The sequence below is a fragment of the Myxocyprinus asiaticus genome, chromosome 45 (assembly GCF_019703515.2).
Source record: "Myxocyprinus asiaticus isolate MX2 ecotype Aquarium Trade chromosome 45, UBuf_Myxa_2, whole genome shotgun sequence".
Lineage (NCBI taxonomy): Eukaryota > Metazoa > Chordata > Actinopteri > Cypriniformes > Catostomidae > Myxocyprinus > Myxocyprinus asiaticus.
The window spans coordinates 5,235,644-5,259,418 of NC_059388.1; the positions used below are offsets into that span (position 1 = coordinate 5,235,644).

The 23,775-nt window shown below is 47.5% G+C and overlaps 1 protein-coding gene across 1 annotated transcript in view; it reads left to right on the forward strand.

Moving 5' to 3' along the window:
* LOC127435318 (solute carrier organic anion transporter family member 1C1-like) overlaps positions 1 to 23,775 on the forward strand; it is a 37,406-nt gene that overhangs the window by 11,695 nt on the left and 1,936 nt on the right. Inside the window, exons 9-11 of the mRNA XM_051688711.1 lie at positions 8,427 to 8,622; positions 16,049 to 16,214; positions 23,358 to 23,542. Coding sequence (XP_051544671.1) covers positions 8,427 to 8,622; positions 16,049 to 16,214; positions 23,358 to 23,542 — 547 coding nt within the window. The remainder of the gene's footprint in view (positions 1 to 8,426; positions 8,623 to 16,048; positions 16,215 to 23,357; positions 23,543 to 23,775) is intronic.

The window sequence follows — 23,775 nt, forward strand, 5'->3', positions numbered from 1 at the left end:
AAATACCTCTGAAATGCTTCTGGGATTTGCTTCCAGCAACTTTGTTCATCCTGTATAGACACAGTTTCATCACTGCTCTCAGGTGCAACCTCGTGGCACAAGGAAGTAACGTCCGACTTGAAACTGTGGCCATACAATCTCCATCTCGCTGGACGAGTTGAGATTACTCTGTGTTCAACCGAACACTCTAACGGATCCGAAGGAGACCGCCGAGCAATTTGCATCTTCATCCGTTTGCCTACAGAAGTGAAGAGATTAAAGATTTCTCTTCCATCTTCAATCAAGTCGACATTTCTGAGTTCTCTGCCAGCCCGCCGAGAATCAACAGCCGTATCGCCCGCCGACAGAGCGAGGAAACGTCCTCCTGTCATCACCCGAGCCTCAAGGAACCGGGTCAGAGTTAAAGGACGGAGGAAAACACATTCTACCTGTGTCCTCATGCAATTCAAGTAAGAGGTTTACGTCTGGGCAGAGATAGAATATTATAGTGTGTTATTCTTGTGTTTCAAGGTTTTTTGCTTGTACAGTTTAAGGACCGCCATGTCCGCTCATTATTAATACTCAGGGTATTAATTATCACAAATTTGTTTTGCTGTATTGTGGTCCAACCAAATTGGACTGTTGTGCAATTTCGCCATCGCGGGTGAGACAGCAACTGAGTTCATCCATTAAAGATTCAAATAATGCGGGACTGTTTATGAGCCGTCCACCTGCTTTCTCTCCCACGACCGCGAAATCGGCTTTAGGGCCGTCACTTCTCTCTCTCTCTCGTACTAACCACACACGCACACATACACGCACGCGACCCCTCACAAACATTCTGGCACACATTTTTGGCTCATAGATAGCTTAAATGCTAAAGCCCAGCTTTGTCCCTAAGCTATCGTACAAGCGGATACACGCGGTAACTGGTAGACACCATTGACTGGTTTCTTTCCGCCCCCATTCGTGGTCATATTCCCTGGCTGGAAGTCTCACGTGACATACTCTCCACGAGAGTCACGTCCACCATTTTGTGTGCGTCCCTCCTTACACACACACACACTGTCACACACACACCCTCATGTGTTATAGGATTATTTTTATTCCCATATCTAATCATATCATTGTTTAGTTTGTAGTTGTAAGTCGGAAGTTTATTGACTGCATTGTATTAATTATTAATTGATATTACTGCATAAATAAACTTTGTTTATATTACAAAGAGAAGTGTTTTGGTTTGTTTTGCATACGCCTGTGTCATGCTGACCGGATGTCAGTGCTCGGATTCAAACCTTCATTCATTGTTTTTTTTCCCGAAAATCGATATTCTTCAGATGTCGATTTTCCTAAGAAAACAATCTAATATTGAGACTGTTTTACTACTTGGTTATTAGTCCCTGATTTCAGGGTGGTGCCCCGTCAATGTTAATCCTTATTAATATTCTATTGATTTTTGATAATTGATAATTATCTTTGATGATTGTTGAATTTGAATGATCAATAAGCTAGTGTTAATTTTAATTAATGTTTCATCGATGTTAACAATTAACGATTATCTTTGATAATTGTTGATTTAAAGGATTAAAAAAGCTAACATTGATTCTCATCAATGTTCTGTTGATTTTAATAATTAATAATTATCTTTGATAATTATTAATTATTGCTAATAACCAAACTTGCTCCTAAACGTAGCACACTACATTTACTGGAGCCCCATATGAGGTTTTAATGAGTTAGATTCAATTAATTAATTTAAATATTTATTAATAACTAAAGAAATAATTATTAATTATTTCTGATAGTAACACTGATCTAAACAACCAGTAAAGCCCTACTTAGTAAAGACTTAACTTGCATCTGAGGATGTAGCAGCGAATGATTTTGACTAACAAAGGTTTACTAAAGTAATCCCAAACCCATGTTCATGATATCCATTACAGATGAATGATGTATTTTAAGACAGTGATGTCTGAGGGATCAGAGATCACGCACATTCAGAAGTGGTTTTCGTCTGCACTTTACGCACCAAGATTTGACCAGATTCCTTAAATCTTTTAACTATATTGTGCACTGTAGAGGGTGAAATGCCAAAAATCCTTCCGATTTGTCTTTGGGGAACATTGCTCTCAAAGTTTGCAGAAGCATCTGTTGGCAAATTGACAAGTCTCGAATGATCCTTGCTTTTGAAGAACTAGGCTGTTTTTGGAGGCTCCTTATATACTATGACATGATTGCCTCACCTGTTTAACATCTCCTGTCTCACATTGCCTTGTTATTTTAACTCGTCAAATTGTTATTAGCCTTAAATTGCCCCTGTCTCAACTTTTTTGGAGCGTGTTCCAATCATCTGATTTGAAATGACTGTATATTAAAAAAAAAAAAAAAAAAAAAAACAATGACATTTACAAGGTAAAACATCATATAATGTGTAGTTGTAGTGTTTTCAATTTAGCAAAGGGTGAATATAATTTACAAATCACTACTTTTTCATACTGTCCCAACTTTTTGGAATTGGGGTTGTATTTACACTTAATACATGAATATATACATAAATATACTAAAATATATTTAAGTTTTTTAGTTTTACTACCATGCAATGGCAATTTTTTAAAGGGATAGTTCAAGTATTTCTTTCTTCAGCAGAACACAAAGATATTTAGAAGAATATGTCAGCTCTGTTGATCTATACAATGCAAGTGAATGGTGGCCAAAACTTTGAAGCTCCAAAAATCACATAAGGCTGCAGAAACGTTATCCATAAGACTCCAGTGTTTAAATCTATGTCTTCAGAAGCAATATGACAGGTGTGGTTGAGAAACAGATACATTTTTAAGTCCTTTTTTCTTACTATAAATCTCCACTTTCACTTTCAGATTTGTCTAGTGTTTAGCTCTTTCTGTTAAGCAAAATCTCTAACATACTGTAACAAGATATTTAGCCCCAGGGAATGAGGAAGCGGGAGAGATGATTCCAACACAGGAAAATTTGTTTATTCAAACAAAAATGTTCGCTTAACAGCGATAAAGAAAACCAACGGAGATATAGATAAATCAAAGGTGGAAACAAATCAGGGCAGCTTTCAGTAACATGGAAAACGGCCAACACACGAACAGCTTGTCAGCGGAGCTGTCTCTCCCTTCTGCCACTGTCTCCTCTCATTAAAATCCCCCATCACTCCTCACTGAAACATAAAACAGGTGATAAGCATAGGTGGAAATCATTCACCACTCATCTCCCCCGCCTCCACATAACCCCACCTCACAACTTAGGCCCCCCCCCACTCCCCTGCTCTGAGAGAGGAAATCAGCCATAGCCATCTGCACTCCCGTTCTGTGGACCACATCAAATTTAAAGGGCTGAAGTGCCAGATACCAACGAGTGATCCGCGTGTTGGTATCTTTCATGGGGTGGAGCCATTGGAGCGGGGCGTGGTCTGAACAGAGGGTGAAGGACCTCCCAAGCAGGTAGTATCGGAGGGTGAGGGCCACCTACTTGATGGCCAGAGATTCCTTTTCTATCTTGCTGTACCTAGTCTCTCTTACCGAGAGCTTTCAGCTAATGTACAGCACGGGGCGCTCTTTACCCCCCCACCACCTGGGACAACACAGCTCCCAACCTCCTGTCTGATGCATCCATCTGTAATACAAAAGGGAGAGAGAAGTCAGGGGAAGCAAAAGTGGTCCGCCACAGAGTACAGCCTTCATTTGAAGGAAATCCTGTTGGCATGGCTCCATCCACTGGACCAGGTCTGGCGCTCCCTTTTTAGTGAGATCAGTCAGCGGGCTGGTGATGTCCGAATAATTAGGCACAAACCTACGACAGTAGCCAGCCAGCCCCAGGAACTGTTTCACCCCCTTTTTGGTCTTGGGCCTCGGACAAGCAGTAATGGCTGCTGTCTTATCAATTTGTGGACGTGCTTGTCTGTGTCCCAAGTGGAAGCCCAGTGTAGGAACAGTTTGTGTGTTAGGAATAAAATTAAACTGTCTGCATTCCACGTCATTATTATGTAGGGAAGTTTATAATGGAAGTAGTTGTGTTCAACAACCATTATAAGAAAGATAAATGACAAATAATTAGATTATTTGTCTGAATAAAATTATCCACCATTAAAATCGTAATACAACGTCTCGTTGTATCCGCTCACAATTTCTATTGTAAGGAATTAGCTTTAATAAGAGAATTATGATTAATTCACTTATTGGAATAATATTATTCTCACGGCTTATTGAAAATAATATCACACATATTTTAGGTATAGCTTTGAAGCAAGAACTTTTCAAATCAAGTGAAAAGATTATTTATCAAAATAAGACTCAGTCAAGTTATCTTTGAAGACAAACAAACTTTATTGCTATTCTAAACATAAAAAGTGACAGAATGTGAAATAAATGATCAATACAGAAAAAATTAACTTTATGGAGTCTGTAGACAATGCCTTAAGAACCATTTATCCTTCTTTGAGTCTAAATCGATTTGCAATAGGATTACCCAAAGTGTTTAAATAATACACCAGCACTTTCAGCAAAAGTCTGGAGATGTACTTGCGGGTCGTTGCATTTCCTTGCGTTGCTTGGTTCTTTGGCATTTGAAGAAAGTTTGTTCCGTTGATGTCTTGGAATCTGTTATGATTGTGGATAGTTGTTGTCTTGATGGATGATGAGGTGGGCTTTGAAGCGAGGCCTTCCTGACAGAAGACTTGTGACTCCAGTTACGTGTGTGTAATCCGTAGAGCAGAGAGTGAGAGGCTTCCTCGGGACTTCGGGTCCCGAGTTTTCTTGGACTCTACATGGCACGGATGCTGCAAGCCATGAGGGCAAGAGTGTGGAGGATGATGAGCGGCAGAGGAAGTGAAGAGCAAGAGAGCCGAAGAGGAGAGGAGACCGAGAAGAGTTCTTTCTTGTTAGGAAACTTTTGAGCTAAAATTGGCTGCACTCCAAAGGTGTCCTGAGCCAATCAGAAGTGGCTTTTCAGAGTCACATGGTCAACTGGTCTGTCCTTTTCAAAATTGATTTACAATCCTTTGTGTGGAGGATTCTTACAAACTTCCCGCTCATAATAGTGCATGTTTAATCATGAACTTTTATATCTTGGATACAACTGAATATATAAAATTAATGAACATAAACATTCCTGAAATGCAGAAAGAATTTCAATGATAGTAAACATGAAGAGTTTTATCTTAAATAGTAAAAATGACATAACACAAGATTAAAGATAATAATCATCGATTTTTCAGTTATAAAAGTGATCACAGGTCATAAAGTCATTTTCAGAATTATCTAGCAAGTGTACATTTTGGGTCCAAATGCATTCTGTACATTTTAGAGGGTTAAATCACAAGTACTGGGACTTTGTGTGAAATGTTCATGGATTCCTTTTTAGCTGCTGTTTGCAGAATAATGATCATGATGTCTCGTGAGCTGATGAGTCTAGTTTAAGTGTAGCAAATTGGTTCATATCGAAGGACAAAAACTGAGTGTGTTTTAAGCTTTTCCTGGGGTTTCCAGGGAGTGTGTTCTCTGACTTTATTGCCTGTAACCTCTGCCCTTAGGGTCTCTTTGCAGAGATGGTCTTGATGGCAGTGTCAGGCGATGACCATTAAATGTGGGGGTATTTCCTCAGAAGTAGTTCTCAAGTCATGTGCTATCTGGCAAGTCCCTTTTGTTCATTTTATTGGCCAGATGTGAGCTTCAGCTAGATTTCTTGGCACCTAGTCGAGCGGAATCCCCATTCAGGTGATTATTCTGAAGAGTGTCTCCACAACACTACGTGCTGAGATGTTGCGCAGAGGCACTGCTTCCGGATACTGCATTGCGTAGTCCACCAGATCCAACAGAAAGTGATGCCCACGTGCCTATAAGGGGACCTCGATCAATGGAAGGGGATGCAATGGCACTCTTGAACTGGCTGGCGGATTCACCAGCTGAAATTCACAGCATGCCGCACACCACCTGCGAACATCCCCGTGAATGCCCGGCCAATAGAAACGGGCCATTAGAAGGTTCAGTGTCTTTTCTTGCCCAAAGTGACCCGCCACTGGATTATGATGAACCATCTGGAATAGCATTTCCCGACGACTCTTCGGTATTAACAATTGGGTTGTATCCTCCTTTGTCTGAGCAACCTGTGTCACTCGATACAACCAATCCATAATAACTGAAAAATACGGATATGCGTGTGCCATGTCTGGCTGGAGGCGTTGACTATCAATCACTCTCACTTGGTCAAAGGCGTGCCTAAGTGTCTCGTCTCGTGACTGCTTCAAAGAGAAATCCCCTGCCGGGAATCCTCTGAGGGCTGGGGAAGCCGCGACTTCCCCCTCCCCTGAGTCTTCCTGATGTGGAGCTGACGTAGACGGCCCTGGCACCACCTCCCCAGCCAGCGGATTGCACACCACACACCGATACGCTTTGTTGCAGGACCCACCCACAAATATTCTCCACAATAACAATTGAAATGCCGTCCAATTCGTAGCCAAAATCAGCGGATGGGTGGGATGAGGATTAACTACCACCTCAATTCTATGTTTTTGTCCTTGAAATGTAATGGTATGGGCACTAAAGGGTATTCGTGAACATCCCCATGCACACACCTCACCTTCACGCTACATGCTGTACCCAAAGCCTCACCTTGAACCAAGCATTGGTGAATCGAGGTCTGATTACAACCCAAAACCACCAAGGCTTGGTAGGTACCTCCTTGAATACTCACAGGTATCCGGAACATCCCTGCTCAGTTGGGGGCGGTATGTGACGCATCGGGGTTCTGGACTAACGTCCCCACATCCATCACCGGGCATTGGTCCTAGAAGTGGCATGCTCCCCGTAATGCCAGCACACCGGCCCAGATTTCCCCCCACACCTGCTGCCACAGATTCTCCAACCTGGCGGGAAAGGGGAACAGACATGGGTCTGCGGAGTGGGTTTCGGGGAATGAACCCCCATCTCTGGGGTCAGGGGCAGGGACAGGGACAGGATGAGGTAGAGGGGGGAAGAGACAGAGGGAGACAGAAAGAAAGACCGAGAAAGCTTGGCCGTCTCCCTGAATTGTCTTCCTTCAGCGACGTCAGGCAGTGGCACTGGACCCACTCTGTGGTCCTTTTTGGCAGCCATTTGATGAACTGCACCACCAAGTTGACAATCCCACCAGCGTCACGGTCCTCTGCTAGCAACCACCTCTGGCTGGCATCCTGGAGCTGCTGGGTGAAGGCAAATGGGCTGCTGAATTCCCTGTAGGTCAGCGCCCGAAAGTGCTGATGATGTTGCTCTGGGTTCTGGCTAACCCGCTGTAGGATGGCTCGCTTCAGGTCCGGGTACTCCAGCAGGTTAGCCACAAGCATTTGTTGGGCCACGAGCTGGGCCTCTCCCGACAAGAGTGGCAGCAAATGGACCACCCACTGCGTCTGGGCCATCCCGACCCCGCAGCGGCCCACTCAAACAACTCCACAAAAGCCTCGGGTCGTCCTGGAAGAGCGCCTCAAACCATTGCTTCTGTTTGGAACGAAGCTCCAGGAGGGCCTGGTGTTGTGTTTGGTGGATGCCAGCGAGGGTCTTTATGATATCAGCCAATGGCAAGGACTCCATGATGGCTATACCCCTCAATCCTGGGTTTCGGCACCAGTGTAACAAGACCTTTAGCTCCAGGGAATAAGGAAGCGGGAGACAGCGATTCCAACACAGGAAAATTCATTTATTTTCTTAACAGCGACAATGAAAACCAACGGGGATATAAATAAATCAAAAGTGGAAACAAATCAGGGCAGCTTTCAGTAACATGGCAAATGGCCAACACACGAACTGCTTGTCAGCTGGTTTCTCTCTCCCTTCTGCTGCTGTCTTCTCTCCTTAAAAGGCCCTGTCAATCCTAACTAAAACAAAAAATAGGTGTTAATCACAGGTGGGAATCATTCACCACTCATCTCCCCGGCCTCACTACCCACAGCACAGCGCTCGGCCATGCCCCCGCCTCCACACATACTATGACTGGATTATTTGAATAAATTCTTTCTAGATTTTTCTTCTTAAAATATTGCAGTATTGCAGTATTGCAGTATTTTTTTTCTTGTCATATTTTCATCAACAGCATGTTTTAATTAAAAGAATTTGATAATCGTGATGATGAATCTTTGTTTTCGTGTCTTAACAAAAAAAAATTAATAAACGAACATTTTCGTCAGTAATATATTTGATAGGATTAAGTGAGTCCTACTTCATGACACTCATTGAATTAAACATGCAAAATAGGTCATGTGACAACAATGCAGCATAAAAATAATTGCATAATGCCTACTGATTCAAATGCTATTTTAAGAGAATTGTAGGCAGTACAAAGTATATACTGCATAGTATTTAAAAGTTTAATGCTAGTATTCCATTCCCAGTATAGCCACAGAAGCTTGTTAGGTTTGACACTAACTGAATCTAAAGACGTGTCATGCCCTGCAGGTGTTTTGAACCTGCCTGTGGTTGCTGTAGGAATATTTTTGGGCGGTTTGTTGATGAAGAGGTACAAGTTGAGCGTGGTGGTGGGGGCGCAGCTCTCCTTCATTACCTCCTTCATGGCCTACCTCCTCCTCCTCCTCCAGTTTGGCACAAAGTGTGACAATGTGCGTGTGGCCGGCCTCACTCTGTCCTACAATGGGTAAAGTGTTTGTATATCTCTGTAAGTGAATATTGACAAGTGTTAAATTGCATTGTCCCTTCTTAAGCTGCTGTAAATCAATACATTTAAATATCTATTTTATATATAAATGATACATTGCCTGGCCAAAAAAGAAAGTCGCTGTTTGGATTTAAATAAGCAGATATGAGCCAAAGATTGTATCATTATAGCAGTGATTAATATGTTTCAGCTGGCAACAATACTTTTAACCCTAACTGATGCAGTGTGTAGCTTTCCATTTCTTAAACAACCATGTCGGAAGACGTATCCCGTGGTCGTGGAACAGATGTTACTCAGTTTAATTAGAAGGGGCAAATTATTGGCCTTTATCAGGCAAAGAAAACAACTAAGGAGTCTGCTGAAATCACTGGAATTGGGTTAAGACCTGTCCAACACATTTTTAAAACCTGGAAGGATAGTGGTGAACCGTCAGCTTCGCTGAAGAAATGTGATTGGAAAAAAATCTTGAATGATCGTGATTGGAGACCACTAAAATGCTTGGTGAAGTCACATCGTAAAAAAAATTACAGTAGAACTCACGGCTATGTTTAATAGTGAAAGTAAGAGCATTTCCACACACACAATACAACAAGAAACAGCTGTGTGGCCACAAGAAAACCACTTGTTAGTGAGGCAAATCAGAAAAAAAACTACTTCAATTTGCTAGGGAGCATAAAGATTGGACTGGAGCAATGGAAAAAAGTCATGTCCAGTTTTACCTTTTCCAAAGCGATGGGTGCATCAAGGTAAGAAAGGAAGCGTTTGAAGCGATGCACCCGTCATTCATAATGCCCAGTGTACAAGCCTCTGGAGGCAGTATTATGATCTGGGGTTGCTTCAATTGGTCTTTTCTAGGCTTAGCAATGTTAATAAAATAAAATTAATTCAGATGACTACCTGAATGTACTGAATGACCTGATTTTTTCTTCCCTGACAGTACAGGAATATTGCAGGATGACAATGCCAAGATTTATTGGGCTCAAATTGTGAAAGAATGGTTCAGGGAGCATGAGGAATCATTTTCACACATGAATTGGCCACCACAGAGTCCTGACCTTAACCCTATTGAAAGTTTTTGGGATGTGCTGGAGAAGACTTTATGGAGTGGTTCGATTCTCCTGTCATCAATACAAGATCTTGGCCAAAAATTAATGCAACTCTGGATGGAAATACATTTTGTGACATTGCCTAAGGTTGTCGAAACAATGCAATGACGAATGCACCATAATCAAAGCTAAAGGCGGTCCAACAATATTTTAGAGTATGCAACTTTTTTGTGGTCAGGCAGTGTATAATTATAGTATGTTTTCAGAAAGGTAACAGTGTTGATATTAACAGGTTTGACATAACAAGCCTTGTGCCCAAGGTCCTGAAACTACAAGGTGCTTTTTTCTGATTACGTGTGAGCACATGATTCTTTTATGTGGTCCTTTACCATGTGCTCTTCTGTCATGTTTATTGTTTTGTGTTCAGTTCCTTTGTTGTCTCTAAGCACATGGCTTTTGTTTGTGTTGTCATGTGCTCTCCTATCAGTCTGTCTTGAGTGCTAACCATGCCCCCTTGTTTGCCTGAATATTATTTCATTTGTCACACCTGCCCTCTTCGTTACCCTCTGCATTTCTCCCTTTATTTAATCTCCCCATGTGCTCTGTCTTGTGCCAGTTTGTTGTGGATTTTTCCCCTGTCAAGTTGTCGGTTAGGTGTTCTCTCTGTTAGTCTTTGTGTCTAGTTGGATTTGTCTGTCAGTTCCTGCTCTGGTGCCTCACTCCTGTGTCTCTGCTGGCTCTCACCCACGTGGTCTGTGAGGCTTCCCTCTCCAGTCCTGCTTGGTGGACATTGCTCTCTGGCTCTTCTCCCCTTCTTTCCCTCTCCAGCTCACCTGGTTCCCCACCTGACTCCGACTGCCCAATCTGGTTGCTTAACTGTGTCCTCAGTCACTCTACCAGCCTTCCTCTTGATCCTCGTCTCACACCAGTCTGCCCCTGCCTCCACCAGCTCCCTGGACAGTGTTTTTGCCCTTCAGGGTTCTTTCGTTTCATTTTTTTTGCCATCAAATAAAACTTTTGTTCTCTGCAATTAAGTCCTCACTCTCCTTTTTCCATCCTTGACAGAATGAACTGACCTTGAGAGGACTCTGCAGAGTGATGGGCATCTTCATCTTCCCATCTCCCAAATACCAGGGCTCTGGGAGAGAGTGTATCACCCAGCTCGGAAAAGCTGGGGACTTTAATTATGCAGCTCTCAAAGACATCTTCAATAGCCATCTCAATGAGCCCCTCAGCTTTTGGGATATGGGAGGACTGGGGACTTTTTCCTTCTGGGCTTTTGTGGGATATGTGTCCCACCATGGGGATCCCAAACCCCCACTTCAAGATGAGGTACCAGAGTCTACTGCAGCTTCCCTAGAACCCTCAGCATCACTTTACCCCCTGTAAGAGAAGGAAGGGTGAGCAGTACTGCCAACAACTCGAGACAGTTGATGTGCCAATGCAGACATGGGCCAGTCCAGGATCCGGCGGCTGTTTGCCCATTGCATATGGTGCCCCAGCCCATCTTGGAGGCGTCCGTCATAACCACGACATGCCTGGAGACCTTCTCTAGGGGAACCTAGAGATGAAGCCAGTGCTGAAGCGGTCTCATATGCATCAACCCGAGCGGTGTGGCCACCGCTGGGGATGACATGTGCCCCAGGAGCCTCTGAAAAAGTTTCAGTGGAACCGTTGTCTTCTGTCTGAACGCCTTCAGACAGTTCAGCACCGACTGTGCGCGCTCGTTCGTGAGGCACACCATCATCGAGACTGAGTCCAATTCCAAGCCGAGAAAAGAGATGCTCTGAACCGGTGAAAGCTTGCTCTTTTCCCAGTTGACCCAAAGCCCCAGTCGGCTGAGGTGCGTGAGCACCAGGTCCCTGTGCGCACACAACACATCCCGAGAAGGAGCTAGGATAAGACAGTCGTCGAGATAATTGAGGATGCGGATGCCCACTTCCCTTAGTGGGGCAAGGGCTGCCTCTGCGACCTTCGTGAAGACGCGAGGGGACAAGGACAGGCCTAAGGGGAGGACCTTGTACTGGTATGCCCGGCCTTCGAATGCAAACCGCAGGAAGGGTCTGTGTCGAGGTAAGACCAAGACGTGGAAGTACGTATCCTTCAGGTCTACCGCCGCGAACCAATCCTGATGCCGGACGCTCGCTACAATGCGTTTTTGCGTCAGCATCTTGAACGGGAGTCTGTGCAAGGCCCGGTTCAGTACTTGCAGGTCCAAAATTGGCCGCAACCCACCGCCTTTCTTCGATACGATAAAGTAGGGGCTATAAAACCCCTTCTTCATCTCGGCCAGAGAGACAGGCTCTATCGCACCCTTCCGTAGAAGGGTAGTGATCTCCGCAGGTAAGGTAGTGGCATTCTCGCCCTTCACTGAGGTGAAGTGGACGCCACTGGGTGGGTGCCTGGCAAACTGAATTGCGTCGCTGAGTCGGACGGTCCGGGTCAGCCATTGCGACAGGTTGGAAAGCGTAAGCCACGTGTCCAAACTCCGGGCGAGGGGGAACAAGGAGACAATCACGTTAGATGTACCGGTGGGTGGGGCCTTGCGGCGGTGTGGAGCTTGAGGCGCCACGTCGAGGGGGCTCGAACCCTGTGGCCGTGCTGAGTGCAGAGACATCGTAGCACTTACCTGGCTCCTGACACCCACCATAAGATTGGTCGAGGAGGGGGTAGGAGGAATATCGTCCCCGCAGTCCATCGGAACCAACCCGGTGTGGGCATGTTTGTGCCACTGCTGGACGCACAGGGGAGGGGGGTCTGCCGCTGGAGCGCCAAACCTGCCAAAATGGGAAGGTGGACGGCGGTCATGATGACGGCCATGCACACCTGACATGTGACCCAGGGAACAAGAAAATCACTCTTTTGTTGAAATTTTGGGTACTGCAGCTTCTTGGGCATGCGGCAAAAAATTAAACAAAAGATTCTCCTCCCAGCCCTCCACCGGTGGATGGAGCGGTCTGTCTACCAGCTCCATAGAAGCAGGTTTCCTTGTCCCTGGGTCGCCCGTCTCAGGGGCGCTTTTAAGCCATCCTTGGGTTCTTGGTGGCCGGCCGTGAGATGAGTGGCATCTGCTTCCTGCGGTGGGCTCCACGCCAGGGCTGGGCCGTGGGAGTGGGCTGCGGTGGAGCCGGTGTTATTGCTGCAGGAGGACGCCCTTGGCGACAAGCAGACGCTGAGAACTGCTGGGCAAAGTCCTCGATGGTGTCATCGAACAGGCCAACCTGGGAAATGGGGGCGTCAAGGAACCGTGCCTTGTCAGCCTCTCTCATCTCGACCAGGTTGAGCCAAAGGTGGCGCTCCTGGACACCCTAAGAGCGAGGTCGGTCGCCAAGCGCAGTTCCTGCATCAATCCCAGGTCAGAACTACCCTCGTGCAGCTCTTTTAGCACCTTGGCTTGGTGTACCTGCAGAAGAGCCATGGCGTGCAGGGCGGAGGCGGCTTGTCCAGCGGCACCATAGGCCTTAGCCGTCAGAGACAACATAAACCTACAGGCCCTGGACGGGAGCTTCGGGCACCTGGGGGATCACCGAATACCCCTTGGCCGCCCCACCATCGAGGATAGTGAGAGCGGGGGAGCTGAAAGATTAGGATCGGGTAGTAAAAGGTACCCCCACGATCTTGTCAGCTCCTCATGCACTTCCGGGAAGAAAGGGACCGGTGCGGGGCGCGGCCGTGAGCGACCTGGAGTGGTCAGGGCCACTGTCAGGGGTGAAGGAGACCCCTACCAGCCGCTAAAATGCATCTGGGTCAGAGAACCACCAACCGCGAGCGGGGAGGGGCTCCTGGCCGACCGCCTGGAGCGGGAGGACCGCTGCCAGGGGCGGGGGAGACCCCTTCCGTCCACCAAAAACACGGCGGGGCGTTCTGTCCAGCAGGGGCCGGAGGACTGCCTCCGATCCACCCGGGGAGGCGCGGCTGTCTTCCACTAGAAAAGGGTGGAGGACTGGACGAGGACCAGGCTACGGCGTATCGGCGTTTCTCTCTCTCTCCCGCTGCCACTCCGTGTTGGCCTTTCCCTCTCTTTTTAAATATTATTATTGTGTTTTTGTTTGGTATTATCACTGTTACAGTGTGTAAGTACCACACGTTTTTTGTTGTTGTTTCCCTCCCCTTGTCCCCTCCCAGATACAGGAAGATGGGGATGGCCTGACAGCAGACAGGGCCGGAAGGGCAACCCCCCTCCGTCATGCCGGGGGCTCCCTGGCCTGAGAGAACGAGAGAGGAATGTGGCAGGTGGAGGGCGGGGCCAGGCCGTGATTCTGCACACCCGGCCCCTAATTAGGCTGATTAAGCCCAAGAGGGATAAAGGCCACCAGAGACGGTAGCGTGACAGAGAGAGAGTAACGGGCAGCTGCCCGACACCCGTGTGTGTTTGTCTTTTTGCTTAAGTTTATTATTAAAATATTATTTTTAATATTAATATTATAGGCCGGTTCTCGCCTCCTCCTTTCCCTTTTACCTTGTTACAGAAGGATCTCTTCTCCAGTGGTCCCTGCTGCAGAGCCCCCTTCTCTCCCTGCTCCAGTGGTCCCGGAGGTCCCTGCTGCGGAGGTCCCTCCGCTCCCTGCTACAGTGGTCCCATACAGTCCTGCTTTGGAGGCCCTCCACTCTCTGCTCCAGTGGTCCTGGAGGTCGTTTTCCATGGAGGCCCCACCGCTCCCTATGCTGGTGGTCTCGAAATTCCCTGCCATGGAAGTCCCTCTACTTACTGCTCTGGTGGATTCAGAGGTCCCTGCCGCAGAGGCCCCTCTGCTCCCTGCTCCGATGGACCCGGTGATCCTTGCACCAAAGTCTTCCTGCGTTGTCTCCACCCCGAGTCTATCTGGCCCCACCTTCCTCTCATGGCTACCTTCATGGTCTGTTTTGCCAGTCTTGCCCTGGTCTGTTCTTTTGGTGACCCCTTGGTTCCCCTCCTCTCCCTTGGTGTTCCTATGGACAGGGTAGCCTTGCCCCCATCATGTCCTTGTCTTTGTTGGTTTTCTGGTATGGTCAGTCTCGTTCTGTGTTAGATGTTACCTTTTGCGATGTCAGGCATCCTTTTTTGTGACAGGATCCTTTTGCAAGAGTCAGCTTTTGTTTATAGTCATGTTGTGTCTAGTTATGTATGAGCACATGGTTCCTGTGTTTGTTCCTTTACCATGTGACCTTCTGTCATTTTCTGTTTTTTTGTGTTCAGTTTCTTTGTTGTCTGTAAACATGCCTTTTGTTTGTGTTGTCGTGTGCTTTCCTCTCAGTCTGTTATGGGTGCTAACCATGCTACCTTGTTTGACTGATTATTATTTCATTTGTCACACCAGACCTCCTTGTTACCCTCCTCATTTCTCCCTTTATTAAATATCCCTGGATGCTCTATCTAGTGCCAGTTTGTTGTCGATGTTTTGCTTGTCAAGGTGTTGCTTTGGTGTTCTCCCTTTTAGTCTTTGTGTCTAGTTGGATTTCTCCCTGACACTGAAAGGATGATGATGTAATTATGACTTTTATTTTAGTTATTTGTTGATTTAAGGAACAATTAATTACTTTAATAGGGTTGATGCACAACGTAAGGACACAACTTCCAAGTCTTTTTAATAATACTTTAAGTCAACCAAAAAATCTAAAAATACAGGCTTATGTAGAGAGAATAAAGACAAAATATTTGTCTTTATTTCCATATATTTTGTTTTTATCAAAATGTAGATATTTGCTAACACCGCAAAGAGAATTTGGAAACAAGGGGGTGGGGACAGGCTAAAAAGGCTACGGAATGACAAAGGGAAAATATAGCCCTAAGTGGCAATCGATGTCCAAGCAGTTTGGAAAAGTGGAAAAAATTACCAAAATTATCAAATTTGAGAGAAGAGTAAAGTAATTTGATTACTAAGAACTCTTTACCTTTTAGGTAGGGTGTTTGCAAACTTGCAAGGATTAGCTAAACAAAGAGTATATATTCGATTGCTTTTTTCATGTCTCCCCATTCTATTTTGTGTTTTTTGAAAAACATACTTTTTTGAACTACTCCTAGACAGTTGGTCCGATTCCCACAAAATTTTGCATGTATCATCTAGATACCCTCTTGAAAAATGGTTAATGAAAGATTTTTGATTCATCAAAAATAGTTTAGAAGATATAAGCCAATGTATTTTTGTCCATGGCCCAAAATCACATATCAACCTACTGTATACCTTCTGAACAATTTGACAAATGAAAATTATTAAATACTACAAATCAAATACATAATACAATTTGGCATAAGTTGTTCATTGTTAAAGTAATTTTTCCTTATAAATGTAAACACAAATGGCACCCATTTTATAGAATGACCCAAAGAGCAACTGTATTTTTCACTAGCACCAATCACCAATCACAGAATTCCTCCTCAGGACTGCTGAGATATTGTATGATGAGCATTCACTCATCTCTCAGTGTAACCAGAACTGTTCTTGCTCAACATCTGAATGGGATCCAGTGTGCTCTGACAGTGGCATTACATATGTGTCACCATGCTTGGCAGGATGCACGGGCTCCTCTGGACATGGCAAAAATATGGTAACTCCAATGTAACTGTATATCAATTGCAATGTTTAAAAAAATCTCGGTAACACTTTACAATAAGTTTCCATTTGTTAACATTAGTTAAAGTCCTGGTTACTTTCATAACCTCTATTCCTTGATGGAGGGAACGAGATGTTGTGTCAATGTAGTGACACTAGGGGTCACTGTTGGAAGCCCAAACACCTCTGCTTTTTGAAAAAAGGACAATGGGAATTGGCGAGTGGAATTTGCATGCCACTCCCCCCGACATATGGGTATAAAAGGAGCTGGTATGCAACCACTCATTCAGGTTTTGTGCTGAGGAGCCGAGACAAGGTCCCAGCCATTTCAGCAGGTAGTTCAGTGTTGTGGCAAGAGAGACACAACGTCTCATTCCCTCCATCAGGGAATGGAGGTTACGAAAGTAACCAGGACATTCCCTATCTGTCACTCACTCGACGTTGTGTCGATGTAGATGTTACGTGGACTGGCGGTGCGAGATGGGCAGACCGCTGTGTGCCTCGTAGCCAGCACACCAGGCCATCACGTAACCTCCCCCAGTGCTCTTATGAGCGTCGAATGGTCCTTTGGGAACAAGTCGACTGCCCAACAAATAGGGACAGGCTAGCCCAGCCGTGGCCTCTTTTCCACTTTTTTCTCCCCAAAAAGAGTGGAATTTGTCTACGTCGGGGGGGGGGGGGGGTCACTCCCAAGGGGAAGACACTGCGGAGACCACACCCCACCCAGAGAAGGGGGGGGGGATTTTGAGTGGAAATATGTCACATGGTCTTACCGTGTCTTGTCGGAAGTATGTCATGTGGAGAAGTCCCATGGTAGGTTCCACCCGAGGGGGGAGGAGTTTCTACAAACCTGGTGACCGGGGCAGAGGGGCCTCTGCCCAAGAAAGACGTCATTTACAGATGGAAATGATTTAGCGGAAGATATCACATGGGGTCACCTACGGGGAACCAGCACATGTGGAGCACCTACCCCAGTACAGGGCCTAATTAGCACATGTACTGGGCTGGCAGCGAGTTTCTCCGCAAACTCGTCTGCCACAGGGCTAAGGAGGAAAGTCATCCAGGGATCGCAGCTTGTGAATATGACTGGGGTCAAAAGTGCACGTCTTCACCTCAAGGGAGGGGAAAGGCACTATACGCAAGTGGTATACCCGGCCAGCTGTCCCGGAACTTACCTGCTCATACCTGGCAATACACGGGACGAAACCGGCTCAACCTGGAGATTGTAGAACCATGAAAATGTGTTGGGTGTTGCCCAGCCCGCTGCTCTGCAGAGATCTGCCAAAGAGGCACCACTGGTCAGGTCCCAGGAGGCCGCTACACTCCTAGTAGAGTGGGATCGTAACCCCACAGGGGGCGGCACGTCCTGAGCGTGATATGCAATCACGATGGCATCAACGACCCAGTGGCCGATTCTCTGTTTGGAGACAGCGCTTCCTTTCCGCTGTCCACCAAAGTAGACAAAGAGCTGCTTGGAGCTTCTAAAGCTCTGAGTGTGATCCAAATAGATGCGTAAAGCATGCACCGGACACAGCAACGCCAAGGCTGGGTCTGCCTCCTCCTGGGGCAGCGCTTGCAGGTTCACCACCTGATCACTAAAAGGGGCTGTGGGAACCTTGGGTACATAGCCCGGTCAGGGTCTCAGGATCACATGAGAGTAACCTGGACCGAACTCCAGGCATGATTCGCTGACAGAGAACGCCTGCAGGTCCCCTACCCTCTTGATGGAAGTGAGCACAGTCAGGAGGGCAGTCTTCAAAGAGAGTGCCTTAATCACAACTTACTCCAGGGGCACAAAAGGAGCTCCCCATAGACCCCGAAGGACTACAGAGAGGTCCCACGAGGGGATGAGGCACGGTCTGGAGGGATTCAACCTCCTAGCACCTCTCAGGAACCTGATTATCAAGTCGTGCTTCCCCAATTACTTACCATCCACTGCATCGTGATGTGCCAAAATGGTGGCTACATACACCTTCAAAGTGGAGGGGGACAGCCACCCCTCCAGCCTCTCCTGCAGGAAGGAAAGCACCGATCCGACTGCACATCTCTGGGGGTCTTCACGATGGGAAGAACACCACTTAGCGAACAGACACCACTTCAAGGAATACAGGCGCCTCGTAGAGGGAGCCCTAGCCTGAGTGATCGTGTCTACCACCGCGGTAGGCCACTTAGGTCTTCTGCGTCCCGTCCAAGGGCCAGACGTGGAGATTCCAGAGGTCTGGTCACGGGTGCCAGATGGTGCCCTGTCCCTGAGAAAGAAGGTCCTTCCTCAGGGGAATTTGCCGGGGGTGGGGGGGTGGCTGTCACGAGGAGTGTGAGGTCTGAGAACCACATCTGGGTGGCCCAGTAGGGTGCTACTAGGACGACCTGCTCCTCGTCCTCCCTGACCTTGCACAGGGTCTGTGCAAGTAGGCTCACTGGAGGAAATGCATATTTGCGTAATCCCGGGGGCCAGCTGTGTGCCAGCATGTCTATACCGAGGGGTGCCTCAGTCAGGGCGTACCAAAGTAGGCAGTGGGAGGATTTCTGGGAAGCAAACAGGTCTACCTGTGCTCGACCAAATCGACTCCAAATCAGCTGGACTACATGGAGGTGGAGTCTCCACTCTCCCCTGAGCATAGCCTGTCGTGACAGTGCATCCGCCGCGGTGTTGAGGTCGCCTGGGATGTGAGTGGCTCGCAGCGACTTGAGGCACTGACTCCAGAGGAGGACGGTGGGAAAGTTGTGACATGCAACGGGAGCATAGACCGCCTTGATGGTTGATGTACGCTACCGTCGCCATGTTGTCCATCCGGACCAACACGTGCTTGTCCTGGATCAACGGCCGGAACCTCCGCAGGGCGAGCAGTACTGCCAACAACTCGAGGCAGTTGATGTGCCAATGCAGCCACGGGCCAGTCCAGGATCCAGCGGCTGTTTGCCCGTTGCATACAGTGCCCCAGCCCATCTTGGAGGCGTCCGTCATAACCACGACGCACCTGGAGACCTGCTCTAGGGGAACCCCTGCCCATAGAAATACAAGGTCGGTCAAGGGCTGAAGAGGCGGTGACAGATTGGCGTTACGACCACGCATCTCGGGACTCGAGTCTGAAGCCAGTGCTGAAGTGGTCTCATATGCATCAACCCGAGAGATGTGGCCACTGCTGAGGATGCCATATGCCCCAGGAGCCTCTGAAAAAGTTTCAGTGGAACCGCTGTCTTCTGTCTGAATGCCTTCAGACAGTTCAGCAACGACTGTGTGCGCTCATTCGTGAGGCGCACCATCATCGAGACTGAGTCCAACTCCAAGCCGAGAAAAGAGATGCTCTGAACCGGGGAGAGGTTGCTCTTTTCCCAGTTGACCCGAAGCCCCAGTCGGCTGAGGTGCATGAGCACCATGTCCCTGTGTGCACACAACACATCCCGAGAGTGAGCTAGGATAAGCCAGTCATTGAGATAATTGAGGATGTGGATGCCCACTTCCCTTAGCGGGGCAAGGGCTGCCTCTGTGACCTTCATGAAGATGCGAGGGGACAAGAACAGGCCGAAGGCGAGGACCTTATATTGGTATGACTGGCCCTCGAAAGCAAATCACAGGAAGGGTCTGTGTCGAGGTAAGACCGAGACGTGGAAGTACGCATTCTTCAGGTCTACCACCACGAACTAATCCTGATGCTGAACACTCGCTAAAATGTGTTTTTGCGTCAGCATCTTGAATGGGACTCTGTGCAAGGCCTAGTTCAGTACTCGCAGGTCCAAGATTGGCAGCAACCCACCGCCTTTCTTTGGTACGATAAAGTAGGGGCTGTAAAACCCCTTCTTCATCTTGGCTGGAGGGACAGGCTCTATCGCACCCTTCCGTAGAAGGGTAGTGATCTCCGCATGCAAGGTAGCGGCGTTCTCGCCGTCACCGAGGTGAAGCGGATGCCGCTGAACCTGGGCGGGCGCCTGGTGAACTGAATCGAGTAGCCCAGTCGGACGGTCCGGGTCAGCCATTGCGAGCCACGCGTCCAAACTCCAGGCGAGGGGGACCAAGGGGACAATCACGTCAGACGTACCGGCGGGTGGGGCCTCGCGGTGGGGCGGAGCCTGAGGCGCCACGTTGAGGGGGCTCGAACCCCGTGGCCGTGCTGAGTCCAGAGACATCGAAGCACTTACGTGGCTCCTGACACCCACCATAACATTGGTTGAGGAGGGGGAGGGAGGAATATTGTCCCCGCAGTCCATCGGAACCAACCCGGTGTGGGCATGTTTATGCCACAGCTGGGTGCACAGGGGCGGGGAGTCCGCCGCTGGAGTTCCAAACCTGCCAAAATGGGATGGTGGATGGCGGTCGTGACGACGGCTGTGCACACCTGACATGTGACCCAGGGAAAAATAAAACCACTCTTTTGTTGAAGTTTTGGGTACCGCAGCCCCTTGGGCATGCGGCAAAAAATGGAACTAAAGATTCTCCTCCCGACCCTCCACCGGGGGATGGAGTGGTCTGTCTACCATCTCCATAGAAGTGGGTTTCCTCGTCCCTGGGTCGCCCATCTCAGGGGCGCTTTGAAGCCTTCCTTGGGTTCTTGGCGGCTGGCCATGAGACGGGTGGTGTCTGCTTCCTGCGGTGGGCTCCACACCGGGGCCGGGCCGCAGGAGCGGGCTGCGGTGGAGCCAGTGCTGTTGCTGCAGGAGGACACCTTTGATGACGAGCAGACGGGGTGTGGGGTCTTGAGCCGTGCCGGGGCAGGATGTGTTGAATAGCCTCCATTACCGCCAAGAACTGCTGGGCAAAGTCCTTGACGGTGTCGTGGAACAGGCCAACCTGGGAAATGGGGGCATCAAGGAACCATGCCTTATCAGCCTTTCTCATCTCGACCAGGTTGAGCCAAAGGTGGCGCTCCCGGACCACCAGGGTGGACATCGCCTGCCCGAGAGACCGCGCCGTGACCTTCATCGCCCAGAGAGTGAGGTCGGTCGCCGAGTGCAGTTCCTGCATCAATCCTGAGCCAGAACTACCCTCGTGCAGCTATTTTATCACCTTGGCTTGGTGTAGCTGCAGGAGAGCCATGGCGTGCAGGGCGGAGGCAGCTTGTCCAGGCCTTAGCAGTCAGAGATGACGTAAACCTATAGGCCCTGGATGGGAGCTTTGAGCGCCTGCAACAGGTGGTGGCCCTCTGCAGGCACAAGTGCACCATGAGCACCTTATCCACCTGGCCACCCCACCATCGAGGGTAGTGAGAGTGGGGGAGCTGAAAAATCAGGATCGGGTAATAAAAGTTGCCCCCCATGATCTTGTCAGCTCCTCATGCACTTCCGGGAAGAAAGGGACCGGGGCGGGGCGCGGCCGTGAGCGGCGCTCTGGGCCCAGGAACCAATCATCAAGCTGTGAGGGTTCAGGGGAGAGTGGAGGGTTCCACTCTAGCCCGACGCTCGCAGCTGCCCGGAAAAGCATGTCCGTCATCTCCACGTCGGACTGAGACTGGGCGACCATACCCAAAGGAGGAAGCCCAGCCAAAGCCTCCACGTCAGACTGGACGAGCCCACTCTCCGATGCTGCGCTCGATAACTCATCATCTTCCCGGGCTCCGAATAAGAGGTCGAACTCACCCTGAGACGAGCCGGCAGTCTCATCCGAGAGCCTGACCGGGGCAAGCGAGCATGCTGAGGAATGGGAGGTCCGTGGGGGATTACCCGGTGGAGGTGCTCCCACTGAGGTCCCCATATCGCCCCCAGTGCTAACCGACGTGGCCTCATAACCGTAGGTAGAAGGACCGAGGCGGGGAGCCACTGAGGTGGCTTGCTTTCTTACGAAGGCAAGCCGCAACCACAACGTTGCCATGGTCATGTTCTCGCAATGAGGACAAGACCCATCCACGAACGATGTCTCCGCATGGGCAGCGCCCAGACACGTAAGACAGCGATCGTGGCCGTCAGAAGCGGAGAGATAATGGCCGAAACCAGGAATAACACACAAACGGAAAGGCATCTTTAAAAAGACGTTCCGTGTGTGCCGCTCTTTTAGAATTGAAAATATACTCTTTTAGAATCTACGCTTTTGTTTTGTTCTGTCGAAGCACCCAGGGGCGTTCTTTGCACTCCAGGGGTGCAGAGGGGGAGAAGCCGCTGAAATGCGCTGTAAATCCAGCAGTATGAGGTGAACGGTAAGGAGAAATTGAATTCAGTGCACTGAATGCAACCGCTCGGCTCCGAAGAGAAAATCTGAATGAGTGGTTGCATACCAGCTCCTTGTATACCCATATGTACGGTAATTCCACTCGCCAATTCCCATTGGCCTTTTTTCAAAAAGCAGAGGTCTTTGGGGCTCCCAAGAGTGACCCCTAGTGTCACTACATCGACACAACGTTGAGTGAGTGACAGATAGGGAACATTAGTTATCATAAACTAACAATGAACAATACTTTTATAACATTTATTCATCTTAGTTTAAATACATTATTAAAAATCAAAAGTTGCGTTTGTTAACATTAGTTAATGCACTATGAACTAACATGAACTAATAATGAACAATTGTGTTTTTATTAACTAACATTAACAAAGTTTAATAAATGCTGTAAAAAAAAATTTATTTTTCCTTGTTTGTTCATGATACCTAATGAACGGTTAACGAATGGAATCTTATTGTAAAATGTTACCAAAGTCTCAATACAAAAGACACTAAAAAGAGTCAAAACTGTCAGGTAATTTTTTTTAAAGTAAAGGAGAATACATGGTAGAATACATTTAAAGTATTATAATGAATATGACGAGTTAGTAGGTTTGGCCTTGGTGGGCTACATCTGCTCACGCTGATGCTGCAGAGCAAGTACAAAACTTGCTACTGCTTAAAAATAAACATACACATACATGCTGGTGTGGCTCCACAATTACTGTAGACATACATAAAATCCCCCTGAGTTCTAGACAAGTGCTGCTGGTGAGGACACTTTCACATAGACAATGCATCTATAAACATAAAGATAAAACATTGAAATATTGTAAAAAAAATAATAATAAAAAAAAACATGCAGATTTCTGATATGGTAAAAATATTTGATACTGATCTGATACTGTAAGTTAGAGACAGCGATGGTAGTCCTTAATTAGTAGTTGGCTTTCATCCTAGAGTTTGATCCATAAATGTAACAATTTATCCTCATATTTGCATTGATCACAGGTTTTCCACAACTGTAGCTGTGTCTTGACACCCTCACCAGTAGAGGGCAGTAGGTCTGTTTCTCTAGGCCAGTGTCCCAGAGGGCCCGAATGCACCCGAAGTTTCACCTTCTACATGGCAGTCTCTGTCCTCAGCTCCTTCATCAACTCTCTGGGCACAACCCCTGGATACATGGTCGTTATACGGTCAGTTACTAACAGGATTGTTTATTATTATTATTTTTATTTTTTTATCATTATTATTTAGAAGTCCAGTGTACCAATTTATATATTTTTTTTAGTGTTTCATTTAATACTTTTAGTGTTTAAAAAATGGATTTCGTGTGTGTGTGTGTGTGTGTGTGTGTGTGTGTGTGTGTACAGTATATACATACACACACACACATACACACACACACACATGAAATCCGTTTTTTAAA